Below are 20801 nucleotides of genomic sequence, written 5' to 3' on the forward strand. Positions count from 1 at the left end.
CAGAAAGCCAGGCCTTGGGCCCTTGGGTATACATTTGAAGACTATGGGGCTACAACACACAACCAGCCCTCACCCCAAGGGCTTGCCCAGCCCACAGGGTCCGAGCTGTTACCCAGGGATCACTCAGTAGGTCTCACTGAAGCTAGGGTCCCATGGAGAGGTCCCAGCCCAGCCCTTCCCTCCGGTGGCCCAGAGGTCCTTCCCTAAGCATTGCTACCAGTTAGAAAGCAGCTGTGTCAAACCAGCACCCTTCCCAACCGTATCACCATCTTCCTGGGGGCCAGCAGTCCTTGGTGAGGGCTGCATTCCTCAGCATGTGCCGGGGCACTCCTGGGAACCCCCTCCTAAGACCCCACAGACAGACTCCAGCAGATCCTGAAAGGAAATAGGCCTTGGTGGAAAGAGGGAGGGGACCACACAGCAGCCAAGACACAGGGCCATGCCATGGAGGTCTGGATGGGTGCAGAGGGGGACTGACCGTCTCAGGAGAAAACATTCACCAAGATCCCAGCACCCAGGCAGGCCTCGCATGTGGCTGGACCCCTGCAAACACTCAGGTGAAGACATGAAAAGAAGAATCCAAACCCTCCATGAGTGCGGGTGTGGGTGTTCCAAGAGTTCTCCCTATTAGCCCTGCTTGACAGATGGGGAAACTGAGGCCCTGGGAGGGGCCCAGAGTCACACAAGCTTGTGGCTGAGCTGGGAGTTCAGAGCCCCTATCTCCCACTGACCACTGAGCTCTCAGTACCCTAAAAAATGCTCTGTGCCCCAGTACACCGCATCAAGACAGCCTCCCCAACAGACTGGGGCTTGGCAAGGGCTGGGAGCACGAGCCATTTATCCCCTTGTCCCCCGTGCCCAGCCTGGAGTCCAGCACACAGTAGGTGCTCCCAGTATGTATGCTTGCTGAATGAATGGGCCAGGCTTCATCCAAAGTGAGAGGAAAACTTGCATTTCCCCCCAACAGTCCTGGGGGGACAGATAGATTAGACAGACAAAGCTTTTCTTGACCTTGGTGGGAAGGCAAATGGCTGGTGACACCCTACTGGGGAGAGGACCCCCTGAAACCCATCGGCCATGTCCAGCCTTCAAGAGGACTTAGGGGCACAAAGCACAAAGGGAAAGAGCCAGATGACCCGCCATCCAAGGGTCACTGTTTCCACCCTGCCTCTGGCAGTCGCCAACAGGTCTATACTGCCCACTCTGCAGATGGGGAAATTGGGGCCCAGAGAAGGGAAGAACGCTGCTTAATCAAACCGGGGGGCTGCCAACACTGTCCCTCACTTGGAGCCCCACCAGGGAGAAAGTCCTGCTCTCAAGTCCGCAGTGAGCCCGCTCCCACCACTCCAGAGGGGCAGGAGGGGGTGGTGGGCAGGGAGCTTCCTCAGAGGTGGCACCCTGGCCACATCCATTTCCCCAGCCAGGCCAGCTGTGGGCCCCACCAAGAGCCAACTCTTCCCTGCACTTTCCTGTTTCTGAACAAACACACACACACCCCCTCCAAGTTCTCGGTCATTGTCCTTCCTTGCTAGTGGCAGAGGCCAGAATGGGTGTGGAGCAGAGGCCTGACCAGGGCTGCGGTGCTGGGTACTACCCCTTCCTCTGGGGACCAAGCTCCTAAGCAGATAGGGAGACTGAGGCCTGAGACCAGAAGGGATGGCCTCCCCCAACATGAGCTACAACCTGGGTGGGGGCACTGCCCTCAGGAAGGGTGGCCCTAGGGGCCGGTTCAGGGATCTGGGGCTATGGTGGAGGGAGGTCAGTGGCTGCTCTAGCCACCCCCTACCCAGGTGGACAGGAGTCCTTCAACCTCCCCCTCTCACACTTCCAGGAAGCTCTCACCCCCCCACCCATGACTCCCCATCACTCAAGGCCCAAACTACTGTTCCAGCTATTCCCTCCTCCACCCCAGGATAAAATGTTTACAACACCTAAGACATTTTCCTTCTTCCTGTTTCTGCACGGGCTTTCCTTCTGTCCAAGGTAAGGACAACAATAGTTCAGACTCAACTGTGGCCTAAGTCCCAGGCAGCATGGACTTGCAACTTTCCTTGATTTGCCCTCATTTCTTAAACCACCCTGCCATCACTACCCGCATTTACCAGACAAGGCCACTGAGGCTTGGAGAGGTAACTGGCCAAAGGATAGCTTTGTGCAGAGCTGAGGCTTGAATCTGGCTCTAATTTAACCACTCCCTCCGCAAAGGGAAATCCTATCCAACTTATGAGACCCAACCCAAATGTCACCTCCTCTGTGAAGGCCTCCCTGATTTCCCCAGTTGTAACTTCTGTTCAGCAACAATCTCCTCCCTACTCCCTGCAGGCTTTGAGCTCCTTCAAGGCTGAGACACAATGAGGGGCTCCTGCACAGTCGGGGCTTGGGAGCTGAGGCTCCGGCGATACCCAGACATGTTGACTGTCTCCAGCCCAGTCAGCTGAGCAGAAGGGGGACTTCCAGTCCTCTCTGCCTCTGTGGTCAAGGGTGGAACCAGACTGAGGTGAAGAATGGAGGGAGCCCAGCCCACATGGCTCAGTGGTTGAGCATCGGCCTATGAACCAGGAGGTCATGGTTTGATTCCAGTCAGGGCACATGTCTGGGTGCGGGCTCAATCCCCAGGAAGGGGCATGCAGGACGCAGCCAATCAATGATTCTCTCTCATCACTCATGTTTCTCCCTCTCTCTCTCTCTTCCTCCCTCCCTCCCTCTCTGAAATCAATGAAAAAAAAGAGTGGAGGGAAACGACATTCGGGGCACTGAGCAGGGGGGCGGGGGGTACAGGATGAATGGAGTGGCTCAAGCATAACTGGGCATTTGTACACCTACCATGTCTCACAGCATGAACTCCTTTTCTCATGAAATCCTCCACATACTGCTAGCCCCCTTTCACAGTTCAAGGAACTAAGGCTCAGAAAAGGGAAAGGACTTGCCCAAAATCACAGAGCTTGAACCCAGATTTCCAGACTCCCAGACCAAACCTGGAGGAAGAGACTAGCCGAGGCCCCTTTAAGAAAGGCAAGAGTAGGGGAGGGATCGCAGGCCCTGAGAGACCCTTGTGGACTGAACGCCCAGCACTCACCTGGGCACACCTCCCAGCCTCAACGTGAACCCCTCCAGGCACCGGGAGTCACTACTTCAGGAACTACCTGCTTCCTGAGGAAGCCCGTATATTGTTGCCCAGCTCTGACCAAGGGAAAAGTCTTCACCGTTCTGGGGGGAAGCAAATGAACTTTACTGCCTGTCTGCTTCATTTACGCTCCAAGCGACCAGCAAACAGAGGTCCACGGGAAACACCGTGGGCCCAGGCCACACAACCAGCACCTGGAGGGGTGGGGATCTGATCCCAGGTCTGGGGGTTCCAAGCACAGCTTTGCTCACACACCTCTCCGAGCAGGCACCGAGCCAGCCTTCCCGCTTCCCAAGACAACCTGATGGTGCAACCTCGGCCCAGGTCTCTGCTAGGTGCGACCAACCCACCTCCTCCCTCCCACCGTGGGCACCGTGGGCCCCTCCGTGGGCCTGAGCCTTGGCCCAGGACTCAGGCCTCCCAGGCAGCTTCTAAAAGCTCCTCCTTCTCTCCCAGCGGTGGAAGGAAGTACACCTCCCCCTCCCCCGCCCCCCGCCCCCCCCCCCCCCGCCCCCCAGCCGGCAGCCCCCTGAATCACACCGTTTCCAGCTGAGGATCCAGTTACTGGAAAAAGAAAACGCTGCTTGAACCGCCCCCTCCTCCCCTCCCGTCCAGCCTCCAGGGCTGGAAACAGAGAAACTCCGTTTCACAGGAGGTGGCGCCCACCCACTGGGAGGGTCCCAGATAAGTCCTACAAGCCTAGGCTCCTTGGAAACCTAGGACCCCTGGGGACAGGGTCCCCTGAAGTCCAAGCACCTGTCCCTCCACCTAGGAGGTGGAGCGCGAAGTCCCTGCGGAGAGGACGTGGGGGTCGGGGCGAAGCTGAGAGGCCAGGGCAGTGGAGGCAAAGCCCAGGGCCCCTCAGCGTTACTGCCCAGCTGCTGAGTAAACTGAGGCACAGGGGAGCAGGAGGTGCGATCTCCGAGGTGGAAGGAAGAGAAGCCCGGAGCCATCTCCCGTTCCCTACCCACGGCCTGGAGCCTCAGTTTCCCCACTGCGGAGGGAGAATGAGGAAGGGAGCTGCTGGGGGAACGAGCATCAAGCAAACACAGAAATGAGCCACGCCAAGGGGCGGGGAGGGAATCCCAGGGTCCGTGGCATCCCCGGGCATCAGGTGGGCAAGTGGCGGTAGGGGCCCTGGGAGTCAGGGGTCGGGGCGCGCCTACCCCTGGCGGGCCGGGTCCGGCTGCGGGAGCGGCTCCTCTGTCGCTGCAGCCGCGGCCGCCGCAGGAGCCGGTAGTAGTAGGAGGGCCTCCCGGTGCTCTTCCTGGCGCTGCCGCCCGCGGACATGCTGCCGCCCGCCGGGCACCGGGCCGGGCCTGGGCGCGCTCACACGGGCCCCATCACCCGCTCCGGCCGGCCCGGCGGGCGTCCCAGCGTTTCCCCGCGCGCCGGTGCGGCCGCCGCGAGGCCAAGGCTGCCCCACAAAGTCGCTCAAACTCCTCCTCCTGCCCCCGCCCTCCCCGGAGCAGCCGGCCCCGCCACGGGGGCCGGGGACCGGGGCCCGGCTGGCACCGGCCCGAAAAGTCAGTGCGGGAGAAATCCCGGCCTGGAGTCGGCGGGGCGAGGCGGCCTGGAGTGCCCCGGACCCCAGGCAGGTCCCAGGAGGGTCACCCGCGCCTGAGCACCAATACCCAACTCCGGACGTCCTGGGTGCCCCTTTCCGCGGGAGGGTGCACACCCGCATGTGCGCGCTCCCCGGGACTGGCCAGGGCGCACGGGGGCGGCCAGAGGGGCACTGTATTCCGGTGCCGGTTACCTTCAGTGAGGGTCCAAATGAGGCTGAAGCCATGGGGCCCGATTCTGCCACCAGCCCACAAGGCTGCCTATCGACCCGCAGACACCATTCCACTGGCCGCTGCCCCAGGTTAAAAAGACTTCCCTTCACGCAGTCTTTACATTTTAAAAACTATCCCGTTTGATATACTCTCAATGTAATTAAAATCATGGTACCTATTTCCAACACACCAAGAGTAGAGAAAACATAATGTGTATCCAGCAGGCTTTGCCCTCATTTGATCTAGATGGGCCCCAAATAAAACCCCACAGATGCTGTGAAGTCTCGTCCCACGGGCATTTACTGCAGCCCTGGCAGGCCTGCGGGCAGGGCAGAACAACCCTTACCACTGCAGCGCCAGGAAACTGAGGCTGGGGGAAGGGACGATGCCAACTAGCTCTAGTCTTTTGCTGAAAAGCTTTCTCCATGCCACTCACTCCCCAGCTGAAGAACCTTCCCTGGCTCCCCAGCGTCCAAAAGCAACTTCCCTTGGTATTTGAGGTTCCAACTACCTGGCCCCAACCAAACCACCTCTAGACCCCACTCCCACTCCCCTACTTCTCACCCGTCTTTGCCCTACTCCCAGCACTGGCTTTACTCTGTCTGGCCAAAGTCCATCCTCGGGCCCACCTCCTCTAGCCTTCCCGACTCTCCTGGCCCTGGGTGGCATCTCTCTCTCTCTCTCTCTCTCTCTCTCTCTCTCTCTCTCTCTCTCTCTCTCTCCAGCGCTCCCTAACCTGCACAGCTGCATTTATCTTTTAAATTATTCAGACAATCACCTGCCTGAGCTCTATCCCCCTCAAGTACTGAAAGGGAGATCGAGGCCCTGATTGAAAGGTTTGACCGGCCTCAGTCGCTGGGAAAAGTAACAAAGGCAAGTGGTCTTAGCCCAGGGCTTCCCAGTGTGTTTGTGGGAGAGCCACATGTGGGTGCCTTAAGCGGTCTTGATGTCCTCCTCCAGAACAGCTAGCTGAAAAGGTGAGGCACTGGAGGGGGCCGGGCAGTCTGGGCAGGAATCCAGGCCGGGTTTTGCACCTCACAAAGGTAGCCCCCTTCCTTGCTACCTCAGTCAGGGGGAGGGCCCCCAGGTCAGAAGAAGCCGGGATCACAGCTGGAAGCCAGGCGCCTTCCCCGGACCCAGGGGGGAGGGGCAGGAGGTATATAGCTCCTCCAAACCCACACAGGGTGATCCAAAGCTATCAGCTCCCCCGGCTTCTCTCCCCAGAGTACTGGTCCACCCCTGGGGAAGATGGAAAACCACAGGGCTTGCAACCCATCAGTCCCCTTTGAGTTAAGCATTGCTTCTGGCTTATTCTCAACAGTAGACATTGCAAGGAGCATCTTTCATAAGTGCAGAGGCTCCCGGGAAGAGTTGGACCCTGGCCCTCAGTCCAGAGGCAAGTGTGAGTCTTCATCTTCCTCCCCAGCCCTGAGCTTCCGCACTCAGGTGGGGCTCCCGCAGCCCCCTGCCCACCCTTGTATTTCCGGGAATGAACAACCTCCACGGCTGGGCCCACCAGTGTCCAGTGGGTGGAGGACCCCCAGGAAGTCTAGCTCAGTCTTCCTGGGGGCAACAGTCTTCTCTGCTCAGGGCCTGGAGTTCAGCTGGACCACTTCCCGTCCCAGATCAGGAATCCCCCATCAGCCAGGGTCTAGCCTTCCTGCCAGCTGGCTCAACAGTGGTGGGGACAACTGCTCCTGGCCTGGGCCCCCCAACAAGCAGATTTCCGTATGTGTGTGTGGAGGGAGGGGGGAAGTAGCTAGGAACTCAAGAACGCATCTGTAAATACAGTTGGGCTCCGAAAGTCTGTTATGGTCTCTCTCCTTCAGCTTGGGTTTCTCAAGTCCTCTGTGGCTCAGTTTCCCTGCCCACAAGGAGAAGCTATGGGCCCGCCAGCCTATCTGCCTTATGGAGGGAAGAGGGTCAGCTAATGAAAAGGAAGCGTCAGGTGGGGTGTGCATTGCCAACCACCGAAGTAGGTCCCCGCTGGGGTGCTGAGCAGGAAGGGGGCAGGGCAGGAGCTAGGAGAGAGGGGCCTGGGCTCCCTGCCCCTCCTCCTGGCTCAGGACCCCCGGGCAGGCAGGCAGACAAAGGCTGCTCCCTGCAAGCCCAACAGAGCATCTGGAATCAATCCTGCTGTGGAACAAGCCACCCACCCCCTCCTGCTGCCCCTGTGGCCTCCTCCCTTTAAACAGAAGCAGCCCCTTCCGGAGACGGCCTAGACTGGAGGAGGGGCAGCGGAGAATGCCCCCCCACACACACTGCTTCTGCTACAGACCCCTGCCAAGCCGTGCTGATCCATGAGAGGTGAAAGGCGGGGGGCATGCCTCGGGCCAGGACTGATATAGTCTGTCAGTGGTCTTGCCTTCAGGAAGGCTCTAGAATAGGCCCAGCTCCCATCTCCCCCGAGTACTGCTTTGTGTGGGGGTCAAGGTTGCAACCTTCACAAGTCTGAGCCTCCAAATCACCCCAGCTCATTACAAATATGTATTTCTGGGCTTCCCCCAAGACTCTTGATTCAGAGGGTCTGGATGGGCCTGGAATTATGCAGGCTAAATCAGATCTGACCCGACCCCAACAACCACCTTCACTGACCCTCCAAAGCCTCCAAAAGTGAACTCCCACAAACCAAAAAGGACCTAGCACCCCTGTATCCACCCCCATCCACCCAACCTGATCTCTCTGCTCTCAGCTTCCAAAGGTCCCACGCTCATCCCGCCTCCAGCCTTTGCCCTGTTGGTCAGATGGCTGCCACTAAACCGTCCCTTCTGCACCCACCTGGTGAGCTCCTCTGTATCCCTCCGGACTCCCGCTCAAACATCCCCTTATTAAACAAGTCTGAGCCCCAACAAGAGACACTCCCCAAGCCCTCCACACCCCACCAGTTGGTTTGAATAATGAGGACACAGGAGATGATCAGGGAGAAATGGACACACACAATTTCCCTCTGGGCAGAGAACCAGCAGCATGCGGGTGTCTGGACAAGAATGACACCCTGCTGGGAAGGAGGCGGTGGGTGGCCTGAGAGTGGGGCTGGAAGTCCAGGTAAACCATACGCCAGGCCAGGGCTGGGGCAGGAGGGCTGCCCGGCGCAGGGGTGGGGGCCAGCCCAGTGCAGTCTCACATCGCACTGGGGGTGTTAGGTTGACAGCCAGTGAGGAAGGAGCAAAAGGCCTGCTGCCAGAATTACCTTTGAAAAGACTTAAATTGCCCATAAAGAAAAGTTTTTCCTCCAGTATTAGGGCAGATCACCCATTTCTTCCACTGAACACAGAGCAGAAGGGCCTGGTCTTTCCTGAGGGGACCCTTTTGTGCAGGAGGGAAAAAAGAGCAACAAGCACCAGTTATCCAACACCAGACTTCCCCCAGGAGGAGAGACGATCATGCCTGGAGGGGACCACAGAAGTGCAAGACTGCTCACATAGGAAGGTTACAAGTTTGGCCTCCGAAGGTTTGTCTGGGGGTGAAGTTTGAGTTTAATGCCAATAACTTTTATTCACCATGTACTGTGTGCTAGACCCTGCCTGCAGCATTTTATGAGGCAGATGGTTACCATGTTGATTTTACAGAAAATATTGGAGGCACAGAGAGGGCAAGTAAGTTCCCTAAGGTCACAAGGCTTGCACTAAGAGTCGGGATTTGAACCCAGGCAGGGCGGAAAGAGAAAAGTCTTAAGGTTGAAACAGGATTGAATGTAGAGATGGAGGAGGGGCAACAGCCTGGAACTTTCTGTAAGACACAGCTTTGACAAGGACCAGCAGGAGGTGGAGAGGGACTGATGTCCTAACAGGGGAAACACTAGAGCCCACACCAGGCCCCACACAATGGGTGTCTGGAGGACTCAGACCTGTCAGGTTTCCTGTCAGGACAAGGTGGGCAGTGGTGACCAGGAAGTCCCCAGCCAGACAGTCCTGTATACATCCGCCTCCTAGGCAGATCTCAACCTTGGAGTAGCTGGAACTCTGGGCAGGGGTGTGAGTGGGGATGCTGCAGGATCATTCATGGTTAAGGTCATGGGCCTCTGCCCTGGGAGGTGGCCCATCTGGCAGGCAATGACAGCTTCCTGAGTCCACCATTCATCCGGGAATGAGGCCGGACCAGGAGTAGGACCTTTATTCAGTAGATGGGGGAGGCTGGAATGGGGGCCCCCTCCACACAGCAGAAAGCGCAGACAAGCCCTGTGAGGTCACACTCAAGCACTCAAGGCCCAGCCCGGAGTCCACTGCCTCCCCTGCCCCAGCCCCACCCCCTAGGGCAGTGATGGTGAACCTTTTGAGCTCGGTGTGCCAGCATTTTGAAAAGCCCTAACTTAACTCTGGTGCTGTGTCACATATAGACATTTTTTGATATTTGCAACCATAGTAAAACAAAGATGTATATTTTTGATATTTATTTTATATATTTAAATGCCATTTAACAAAGAAAAATCAACCAAAAAAATGAGTTCGCGTGTCACCTCTGACACACGTGTCATAGGTTCGCCATCACTGCCCTAGGGGCTTCCTCTCTAAAGCCACCAGCGAGTGTAATGACACCCAGCTGGGGCTTGGGTGGCTCTGTGCCCCTGAACAGAGGTGGAACTGGGGAACCAGTCAAGCATGAACATTTCAACACACACAGACAGAGCCTCTGGGCACGTGAGCGTTTTTTAAATCAAGTCACCCTGCCCGGCCGCTCAGTGGTTGAGCACCAATCTATGAACCAGGAGGTCACAGTTCGATTCCCAGTCAGGGCACATGCCACGGTTGCAGACTCGATCCCCAGTGTGGGGTGTGCAGGAGGCAGCCAATCAATGATTCGCTCTCTTCGTTGATGTTTCTATCTCTCTCTCCCTTCCTCTCTGAAATCAATTTAAAAAAAAATTTTTTTTTAAAATCAAGTCACCCAAACCTGAGCTGAGGGTGTGAGGCCTTGGGGGAGGCCAGGGCTCTAACAGGGGCAGAAGGCCACTCGGCAGGGTCGCTGTGTTTCTCGGGGCGCTTTGGCATCTCTGGGCCTCAGAGACGTGATATCTCTGCCCTGCCCGCCTCCATGGATTCCATCAGGATCTAGACATTTCCCGCTGTCCAGAAAAGGGGACATACATCTCCCTTGTAGATGTCAACAGCCTGTCATAAAATCCAGACTGTCAGAGTAGATGGTGGACCGGGAAAGCTGAGGCCCTTCAGATGGCCATGAGCCTGGAGGACCCTGCCGAAAGCCTGGCAAGCTGGGGATGGGGCATCAACTCTCCCGTCCTCCCCTCCCATCCAGCGTGAAGAGCATGGCTCCCTGCACAGGGGCACTGAGCCTAGGACAGGCAGTGGCTTGGCTGAGGTCACACATGGGAGCTGGGGGTCAGTCCCAAACAGAGCTGCCAAGACCCACTTTCCTCCCTCAATTACCTGGACCGCCCCTCTTAGAACGCCTAATATAGTCTGCCCACAGGTACCCTGAGCCTCCACTCCAGGCCGGCTACCCCCAAAGCTGAGGACTCCAATCCTGTGGCTGGAGGAGGCTGAGATCCAGTCTCCAGGCCCCAGCCTGGCCCTTCCCTCTGCACCCCCACACTAGCAGCCGGCATTTCAGCCCAGATGGCCAGGCCTGGAGCCACTCTCTTCATGTACTTCCTCTCCCTGCCCTGACCCAGAAACGCTGCCAAGCTCCAGGTGGACCCACCGCCCTCCTCCTCCCACCCGGGCCCGGGACAGGGACTCCAAGTCTCCAGGCTTCTTCCTCCCCTTCCAGCTGAAGGGCGAAGACAGCTCCACGCCTACTCAGCCACCAGAGGGGGTGACATATGGTCCCAGTGTGAGGTCAGAGAGCCCCTTCCTTCCCAGGCAGGCCTGCCTGGTCATCTGTGAACCATTTCATGGCTGGCACTGGCCTGGGTCCCAGGGGGACGGGCCTTACTCAATCCCAGCAGATCCCAGTGAGGAGGACAGATGAACAGATCCAGTAGCCAGCTCCTAGGAAGGAAGCTGAGAGAGGGTAAGATTCACAGTCAGGAGCCAGCACCGTGGCTCTGTGACCCCAGATTAGTGACTTCACCTCTCTGTGCCTCTGTTTCCTCGCCTATACAACAGGCATGATGATACTAGTATTTTGTAAGGTTGCGGAAGATCAAATAGCATAGTGAATCAAAGCCCTGTGGACAGTATACACTGGTCAACATCTGCCCCTTCCAGGCCATTTCTTTTCCCACTAGCCCGTGGGCTCCTGGAGAGCAGGACAGCCAGAACTGGTCAGCACAGATGCCAGCCCAGAGCAGGCTCCAGTAAGACTGACAGAGAGAGATGGTAGCAGCATTTGGGAAGAGTGGCTGAGCCCCTCTGATGTGAAGTCCACAAAGGAAATGCAGGAGAGGGGGAAGTCCCGGAAGGCTTTCTGGAGGAAGAGGCAATGGCATTGAGCTAGAAGGCTGAGTTGGAGTTGCCTTGGGTAGAGGGCAGAGAAGTGTATTCTTGGAGGGGGAGACAGCAGGACAGCCAGCTGAGAGAGGAGGTAGAACTCTGTGGCCGGAGCAGAGGATGGAGTGGTCCCTGGGAGCAGACTGTGCAGGGTGTGTGAGGAGTGAGATTGGGGAGAAGAGATGAGGAGATAGATCCAAGTGGGGGTGAGACCGAGGCAGCCCCTCCAGAGAGGAGAAGTAAAGTGGTAAGGAAGGAACCCTGGCTTGGGAGGCAGAGGATCTGAGCTCCAGGCCTGGCTGCAGGGCTTTGAATAAGTCACAACCCTCTCTGATCCTCACTCTGCAGCTAGGAGGGGAGGGGCTGGCTCTATGACCCAGGCCTGCAGGAGTGGGACAAGGCTGGATACCCAAGAACTACACGGGAGTGTTCAGAAATAGGCTCCCCAGCATCACCAAATCCAAATCTTGGTGGGTAGGCCCAAGGAATCCAAATTTTTTAAAAAAATATATATTTTATTGCTTTTTTTACAGAAAGGGAGAGGAATAGAGAGTTAGAAACATCGATGAAAGAGAAACATCAATCAGCTACCTCCTGCACACCCCCTACTGGGGATGTGCCCACAACCAAGGTACATGCCCTTGGTTGGAATCGAACCTGGGACCCTTCAGTCCGCAGGCCGACGCTCTATGCACTGAGCCAAACCAGTTAGGGCGGAATCCACATTCTTAAAAGAGCTTGCCAGCGAGTCACTGGCTAAGATGGTTCTAATCTAGACTCAGCCGGTCCTGCCAATCCTTAAAATTGCCAAACGTAGTCTCACCTCAGGGCCTCTGCATTTGCTGTCCCTTGTGCCTCACACACTAACCCCAGGTCTTCAGATGGTCAGCACCTCCCTGTCACTCGGGCCTCAGCGCAAATGTCACACCCTCCGAGGCCTTCCCTGGCCACCTTATCTCAAGTGCCTCTGCCCCAATCCCCTCTCCCATTGCCCTGTTTTATTTCCTTCAACTTATCACTTCCTGAAACTATCTTATCTGTCTATTCAGTTGTTCACTAATTGTCTTCCCCCAAACTTTAATGAAACCAGGGGCCTTGTTAGGCCTGTCATAGCCATATCCCATGTGCATAGAACAGTACTCAATAAACATGTGATGAATGAGGTGAATGGAGGAAGCTGGGCTCAAAGCCCCCATTATTTTTCAAGAAGGGCAGCTGTGGGACTAGCAGCAAGAGACTTCACATCTCCGGCCCTGCGCTTTCCTCTGCGAGACATGTTTGCAGACAGCAGGCTGCAGAGTTGACTTTCAAGCAGCAGCCTGAGGTTGGTCAGGAGGCAGGCTGTAAATGTAGACTCTCTGCAGGGCACTGGCACGGAATTAATGAATGGATGAAGAAATGCCTTTGAACAAGTCCCCTCCCATCACAGCTCCAGCTCCCCCTCTTATAAAATGGGGTGGGCCTGGGTGGGTTTTCGGACCCTCGGGCACTGATACTCAGAGCCTCTGTGCCCAGTCCAGGACAGAAATGGGAGCCACAGCAGGTGTTAAAGGAGGGGCAGCCTGTGCCAGAGCCATGATTTTGAACTTACTGACTTTTCCTGGAGATCCCACCCAGCCCATAGCTGGCATTCTAAGGTGTAGGTGAGCATTAAGTGTAGCTTCTGCAATATGTCACCCCTCAACTCCTTTTGAGCACCAGAACAATGCTGGCCCTGCCCCCACTCTGGGAACAGCACTTTGTCTGGAAATTCCAACAGGGGGAGGAGGAAGGGCTGGGGCCCTAGAATTTCTGCGCTTGCTTGTACAGGAAGTAGCTGAAAGTTTGGGGCCAAGGAAAACAAGTTCAAGGTCATCCTGGAAATGAGCAGCCAGGCTCCCCCCGTAGCTGGGGACTTGTCCCTTTACCCAGGTGTGGCTCTCCTCGTGTTAAAAATTAACATAGAAAGACAGTCAGCATATGGAGGGATGGTCCAGGACCACAGGCAAAGGCTTAAGTAAAATTCACTCAGCCTTGTCTGGCATACCTCTGATGACAGGGGGCTCGTTACCAAACTGGCCCCTGTTCTCAGAAAGTCTGAAAGTGAAGCTTCTTTCCCACAGCTAAGCATCGCAGAGGCCTTGAGAGATCTAGCAGTCATCCCACCCTCAACCAGGGCTCGGAGGGCTTGGGACTTGGTCGAGGTCACTCAGACACACCCTGGGTCCTCCCTCTGTTTCCAGCAGCAGATGAAGCTATTACAGGCACAACAAGGGGAGCCAGTAGGGCAGTCAGGGCTGGAGTCTGGGCTTCAGCCCCACCCCCTCATCTCTCCCAGCCCCCTTTGGTAGAAAGCCTAGGGGACATGGGTGGGACTCTGAGTTGATCCTAGTCCTATCAAGACCCCTGGGGAAGCAGCCTGGATTACAGAGGCCTCTACACAGCCTCTCTGTCACGATGGCCTTCTCCTCTCCCTCTCTGGCATCTGCCCCAAGAAGCTGCAAGGTGGCTTCAGAATTTTCTGGACCTTTCTCTGACCTCATGTTTCCTGTGTCCTCCCGGTGCCCCCTCCCTCATATACACCCCCATACAGGCTCCGCGCACGCACAGACCTGCCTTCCCGCTCTCTGCCAGGCCCAGGCACAGGCCCTCGGAGCAGCCTGGAGCCCTCAGGAGGTGCTGGCAGGTGCTGCCCCCTGCCGGGCTGTGGGGGCCCAGGACAAAGTCTATCTTGGCCCAGGTGTTATGATGGGGAGCACTAGCCTGGCTGGGGAGGCCCAAGCCTCCAGGGCTCCCGGGGCTGTGCCTGCCCCCTGTGGGCCCCAGGGAGGCATGGCACTGGGTCCCAGCCTGCTGAGTGACTTGGATGTCTTCCACACCCCCTCTGGGTCCCTGTTCCCACTGGTGTAAAGGGGATGGCCCAGAACCCCAGTTCTCAGGCATTAAAGACACTTGTGTCCCCCAGGGAGCGTGTTAAAATGCAGGATTTCAAACCTCACAGTGCAGACGGGCAAACCGGGCTCAGAATGGACGGAGAACACCCAATTCGCCCAGGTCCCATTCCAGAGTGACACCCCGCTTCCCCTCCCTCCCCAGGCTCCCCAACGCAATCTAGATCCTGAGGTCCAGCGGGTCAGCTCAGGCCGGGCAGCAGCCCTGACTGGTCCCCTTTGTCTTGGTCCCTGTGCCCTGTGACCTCACCACATCCTGGGCTGATGAAAGTATCCCCTTACAGCCCCGATAGGCCTGGTGTCTCCTTACAGGGCTGGGAGGGACCCAGTCCCATCTGAAGGGACACGGCCAGCTTGGGGACGCACTCGCAACACTGCTGGCACAAGGGAGACTAGAGAACCTCCACCCAAAGTGTCTGCACAGACCAGCCAGGAGGGACCGAGGCCCAGGAAGGGGAGAGCCCTGCCCGAGGGCACACGGGACGGTGACGAACCCCCGTACAGTGCCCACTCTCTGCGAGGCAGAATGAATTCCGCGCGTCCTTATAGAACCTGAAGAGGCAGACACTGTGACTGCCCCGGTTCACAGCACAGAACGGCGATTGTGGCAGCGACAGGACTCGGTCTCATGTAGCCTGGCTCCTAACGGTGGCCCCGGGGGCCCTGTGCTGCCACAAACGGGCTCCCCTATCCTGTCCTGGTAAGTAACCTGCCAGCCCCTTTCTAGGGGCCAAGAAGACAGAGCCATTTGTAAAAAAGTGTCCTGTAGCAATAAGGCCCAAGCCTTGGCTTCCAGTCCCAGCCCGAGGTAGCGGTCAGTGGATGCTGCCCAGCGCCCTCCCGACCTCCCCTCTCATCACCCCCGACACCTACCCTTGCCTCAGCCACACTGGTCCCAGCCCTCTCCCTGCCCCCACTTCTCTCCCTCATGTCTTTGCTCCCACAGTGCCCACTCCTAGGACACACGACTTGGGGTGTGCTTCCTCGACACGGAGCCCCCTCTGTGAACAGACTATTGCTAATTCCAAACTCCAGCTGGAGTCTGTCTGTCCATCTCTATCTCCACTATTGTTACCTGGATGCAGGTCACTACCATCTCTAGCCTTGGGGACTCCCACAGCCCCTAACTGGTTCCCCCAAATCCTCTCTTGTCCCCTGAGTCTATTTTCCACAAAGCAGCCAAAGTAAACATTTTACAAACAGCCCTCTGTTCCAGCCCTCCTGGCTTCGCTCGTCTTTGGGCACTTTTCTGGCTCATCTCTGTCCCTGGGGTTCTCCCAAGTCACCTGGCTGACTCCCACTCACTCTTCTTTTCCAGAGAAACCACCCCTTTCTCCCCAAACTCACTGCATCCCCCCTCTGCCCCCCCAACCCATGGCTTCCCCGCATCATTCTCTCTAGGCTTCCTGCACCTTTCCTCCAGGGAACCCATCACATTGTGCAATATCTTTTTTTTTTTTTTAATGGACACTTGTTACCAGTTTCTGGCTGTTATATGAGAACTATTTTTTGATGATTCATCTCACATCTTTCTCTCCTGGCACACTGCTCCCCCCTGTCCTCAAGGGTCGGGTCCTTTCTGCCTGGCTCACCATCATAACCCTTGTGCCCAACCTGGGGCTGTCACCGGGCTGGTGCTAATCAAGAGGAGGGTGGGAGCATCACAGTCATGTTTGGGGCAGAGCACAGCGTACGTGCATGTACACTGCAGTCCTCAGACCGCTGGGCCTCCCTGCATCTTGAAGCTCCTGGGCTCACAGCAAAATGGGGCAAAATGCCCTCTCCCCCCACCCCAAACAAGGCACAGCTCAGGACTTATTAATGTTCCTCCTCGCAGGTTTCAGTGCTTTTCATTCTATGATTTATAGTCCATCCAATAAATTTCCCCCATTATCTTTCACACGCAGCGTGCTGCCTTTCTGCCATTTAATAATACATTTGGCTCCCTGGGCCTCTCCCAGGAGAAATCTAAGGCTTGGCTCCAACTCAGGAGCAGGCCCACGAGGCCACGTGGGATTCTGAGGGCCCCTTTCAGACCAAACCTGTGAGCAGGTCCGAGCCTCACATTCAGGGCTGACTGGGCAGGCGCCCAACTCCTCTCCCCTCCCCACTCCCTCTGACAAGGAAGCCTGGCAGAAAGAATGGAGGCTGAGATGCCCGGTGCCCACTGGGGTCCTGGTGGTCGGCTTTAGGGCTGGAGACTCTGGCGCTTCCCATCCAGCCTCTGCTTTCCAGAGGCTCCACAGCTATGATCTTCCCTCTCCAACTCCCCGGGTCCAGGCAGGAACTCATCAGACCTGTTTCACTTCTCTGCACTACAGGGAGGCTGCACCCCAGCCCTGCTTACCCCACTGGGTGCTTGTGAGGGTCAAATGTGGTGAAGGAGGTTTCTGAGGCTGTGCTCTGTGCCGGGCACTGTGCCTCGTACTGGATTTGAACTGTCTCACTGCATCCTCACAGCTACTTTCCAAGGCAGGAGGTACTGTTATGCCCATTTTACAGATGGAGAAATCAAGCCTCAGAGAGAAGCAACTTCCCTAGGGTTGTACGGGAAGCAATGGCAGCGCCCGAAGGAAGTCCTATGGAGTGAGGGATGAGAAGGCTCCAGAGGCTACAGGGAGGGCACAGCTCCAGGCAGAGCTACCCACTCACAAACCAACAGTAGCAGGGAAGCAGGGGGAGCTCAGGGCTGCACGGTCTGACAGCCCAGGGCTTGCACTCCCATCCTGATGGTCCTCAGCTGTGTGACCTGGGGCAAGTCCCTTAACCTCTCTGGGCCTCATCTCCCCACTCTGCCCTCCCAGGACGATCACGGGACTTGCAGGAGGCAACTTGTGGGAAGCTGCCTTGTAAACTGTCCAGTCCTGGGCTACATCATTGCTGCGTGTTAGAACAGTGGGTGAGACATCGTGCAAAGACCTGCAGGGAACGAATCCCTGCGCTGCTCCTGGCGAAGTGTGACCGTGGCTCCACACCGTGCAGGGATCTGGGCAGAACTCACCAGCTCCTCCTCAGGCCACAAGCTGCTGACCTCACTCTGCTGCCAGGCACCTCACACCCAGGCTGGGGAGCAACCAGGCGGCCCACCTGCTCCCTCTGGCGGGGGTGCCGGGCGGAGGGGTATTCCAGGCCAGCCTGGGCCAGGCCACCCCTCCCCTAGGCCCTCAGCCTGCTTCCTCCCCTCCTGCTCCTGAAAGTTTCTGCTTCTACTTTCTAGTTTCCATGGCAACCACCTCTCTTCCTTTGACTGTTGTCCTCTCCTCAGTCACTTTGCCATCTTAAGAAACAAGTTTCTCTCTTCTTAATGCTAAAGAGAGAATAAAAAAGTGGGTTGGAGCAGGAGGTCTGGCCAGGAGAAGGACAGAGCAGGCCAGGCTAGGAGGGGAGAGGGGACCTCTGGGGTATAGCCAGGGGCTGGTGCAGCCACAGTTTGCCCCCAAATGACTTCTGGGCCCGGGACAGCACACAGGGTCCTCCACAGCAGCTTCCTCAAATGTGACTGCCCAGCCCGCAGGAGATGCTCAGGCTGAGCAGGCTTTGCAAGCTGGTTGGGCCTAAGTCCGCTTCCCACAGTCTTGTCTTCACTCACAAGTGCCCTGTGTTTGGATGGCCTCCACCCCCGTGTCCCACTCTCTCTGCTTTGCTCCAAAGTACCCCACCGGAAGGCCCTGCTGATGCCCTGCCCCCACCCCACCCCCACCCCCACCCCCACCCCCGCCCCCATCAGAGCTCCTCTCTCCCCCACTGTGTCTGTTCACCCACATCCTAACCTTCCCCCAAGACGGTCTTCCCTGAGGGCAGGGCCCCCAGACAGCAAAGCCAATCCTCCCTCACTCCATGTCCAAGCAGGTCCCCAGGGGATCACGCTGAACCTGCAGCCGACACCAGTGCTCCGGCTGGTCACCCAGCAGGAGCCAAAGGCCCTTCACAGTGTCTCTAGAACGCGATGTTCCCCTGGGCCCAGTAAAGATGGAATGCGCTTCCTCCCAGGTCACCGGGACTGAGTGAGTTTGTGGATCTGAAAGAGCTTGGAAAATGCTCAAGTGCTGGATCCGTTTTAGGCACTGAATTAGTGGCATCCAATGAGTAGCCCCAAAGCCTCCCTGACCCCACAGGTCTCATGGCTCTCTTTCTCCACCTGCTGACCTCGGGCGGCATTTACTGCCCGTGTCTGGCCAGCTTCACACCATAGCCAGCGCTCCACGATGCAGTCACCTCACCAGCACCAGCTTCCCCAACACACACACACACACACACACACACACACACACACACAGCCACTGACACACCTGGGGGCCCACAGGCTGGCCAGGGGGCTGAGGGCACCTCTGAGGCCCAAGTGAGCAGGGAGCAGCCCAGCCCCTGTGGTGGGGGTGGGGGTAGGAGTGGGGATGGAGAAACAGCTTTTTCCCAGCCTAGCCAGGGCTGGGGGCTAGGGCCAGAGGTAGCCCCCAGAAAGGGCTCCCCAGCTGACTGACCAGGCTGGCCACTGCCTTCTCCTGTCCCACCACCTGCTTCCTTTCCAGGTCTGCCCCGAGGCTGGCTCACTAGGCCCCACCCCCTTCCCTTAGGTGAACCTCACCCCCACTGTCCGCCCAGTCTCAGACCCACACGTCACCCCGTGCAGACTGCTCAGAGGCTGCACCTGCCCAGGCTTGTGCTAGGCTGGGCTGGTCTTCATGCGCACGGGGACTCCTCAAAACATGGCATCTCAGGGGTGGGGCCTCCGGTGTACACCTGGGGACCATTTCACCTCCTCAAAGACCTGCAGAATCAGCGGGCTTTGAGCAGGCTCAGGAAAAAGAAAAAAAGGATAAAGAGTAAAGACTTGTGAAGTGTCAGAACTGAGGGAGTAAAGGCAGGGCCAGCCGTGGCAGCTTCCTGTGCCTCCTCCCCTGTGCCCACCTCTGTGCCTGCTCTACTCACAGTTCAAGAGCCCGGGATTCCCATAGCTGGCAAGGAGAAGCCAGGCCCTTCAGCTTCCACACTGGGGTGCACGGGGGTGGCACTCCCCAGGAGCTGGCATTGGAAAACCCATGCAAGTCCTGGCACAGTCCTGGGAGGGACACTGTGTGCCCCAAGGGGACTCCAGCACAGTCCCTGTCCTCTGGGACCTGGTAGTCTGGTGGGATACATGAACTCCCCCAGGAACCCACCAAACAACGACCCAAGCAGAGAAAGCATAAGGAAGGGGTAACTGATTCTGACAGGCAGGGCGGGGGGACATCAAGGCGGGCTTCACAGAGGAGGTGGCATCCAGGCCAGGCTTTTGAGTAGGATTCCAACAGGCAGAGAGCAGCAGGGAAGGGAGGGAACCTGCTGAGGATTAGCAGGAACCTAGGAACCACAGAGTCTTAACTGACTTCCCTTTTCCAAATGCTATGTGGTTAGACCATGATGAGGGCTTGGGCTTAGAGGGTACTGGCCCCAGGTCCAATTGGCTTAAGCCAGGCAGGTAATACATTTCCTAAGATGGCCAAGAAAGAGGCACTTTCCAAGCTGGTTCCTGAGACCAGACCTCGGGGCAACGTCTGTTCTGGTCACTGCTGTCACGGGGCAGTGGCCCGCGAGTGCCAAGGAGGGATAGAGCCTGCCAGGTCTTAAAAGCCCCAAAGAAAGGAGTCTCCTCGAGTTCCCTGAGCAGCCCGTTCCGGGATTTCACACCACCCCACCCTCCGCCAGGAAGTTCTTCCCCCTATCTAACCTACATCTCTCTTGCTGAAATGGACACCCACCTTGCTCTGGAGACACAGGAATTACAAAGCACGGAAGCTGAAATGCCTCACCGGCCGCACTGTTTGCAGCCGAGGTGGGAGTGGGGGTGGGTCAGTGGGCACAGACACCACCCCCGGCTCTGACAAGAGAGGACAAGGCCCCTTTGTCTGCATGATTAATTTATAGGCCTGGGGAGGGCCGAGCGAGCGGGAATGTCCTCTCTCTAGGCCTCGGAGGCGTCCCTGACCCAATTTAGAAGCCGCGTTTATTGTGTTGTTCGTGTCAAACCTTCCCGACGAGGTCTCTATTCCCAGCGTGCTCATGAATTTTCCGGGGGCTTAATGGTGTACAATGGAGAACGATTTATTAAGAAGATTAAGGCCCCCCCTCCAATATGCTTCCGCATGCTCTACAAAACATGGCAAATTTATTCTCCGGCGTCAGTGGGCTCCCACTGCCCAGAGCACTGCCATCGCTCAGCAGTTAAAGCTGGAGCCCCTGGACCCAGGAGGGAGGGAAGCCACGTGGGGGTGGGAGCCGCAGTCAGGGACCGGCTGAGTGTGGGAGGTTAAGATGGAATCCCAAGGCGCCGAGGCTCAGTCCCAGTGGGAGCAGGGCCCGGGTTTGAAGATCCAGCCTTTCTCCCTCGCCCCCCACCCCCAACCCACCGGGAATATCCCTGCTGAGCAAGTGCTCTGGGCTCACAGCAGGATGCTGGTCTCAACCCTCCCTGCTCTGGGACTTGGAAACCAAGGGAGCTCCTAATGTCGCTCTCTCTGAGCACCCCTCTCAGATCCGAAAGCTCAGACTTGGCCTCTTTTCCCCACGGCCCCTCCCTCCCGATGCACCCCCAGGACCCTGTTTT

The 20801-nt window shown here is 57.4% G+C and overlaps 1 protein-coding gene across 6 annotated transcripts in view; it reads right to left on the bottom strand.

Annotated features, from left to right (window-relative positions):
• DAB2IP (DAB2 interacting protein) overlaps positions 1 to 20801 on the bottom strand; it is a 180374-nt gene that overhangs the window by 114088 nt on the left and 45485 nt on the right. For 2 of the 6 annotated variants that reach the window (XM_059657764.1, XM_059657762.1), the window contains exon 1: positions 4291 to 4537. The exons of 2 other annotated variants lie outside the window; for them this stretch is intronic. In XM_059657764.1, coding sequence (XP_059513747.1) covers positions 4291 to 4414 — 124 coding nt within the window. In that variant the 5' untranslated portion in view covers positions 4415 to 4537. Of the gene's footprint in view, positions 1 to 4290; positions 4538 to 20801 lie in introns of those variants that run through there. 2 more of the 6 variants (XM_059657760.1, XM_059657758.1) reach the window with 1 other exon arrangement.

The sequence above is a fragment of the Myotis daubentonii genome, chromosome 11 (assembly GCF_963259705.1).
Source record: "Myotis daubentonii chromosome 11, mMyoDau2.1, whole genome shotgun sequence".
Lineage (NCBI taxonomy): Eukaryota > Metazoa > Chordata > Mammalia > Chiroptera > Vespertilionidae > Myotis > Myotis daubentonii.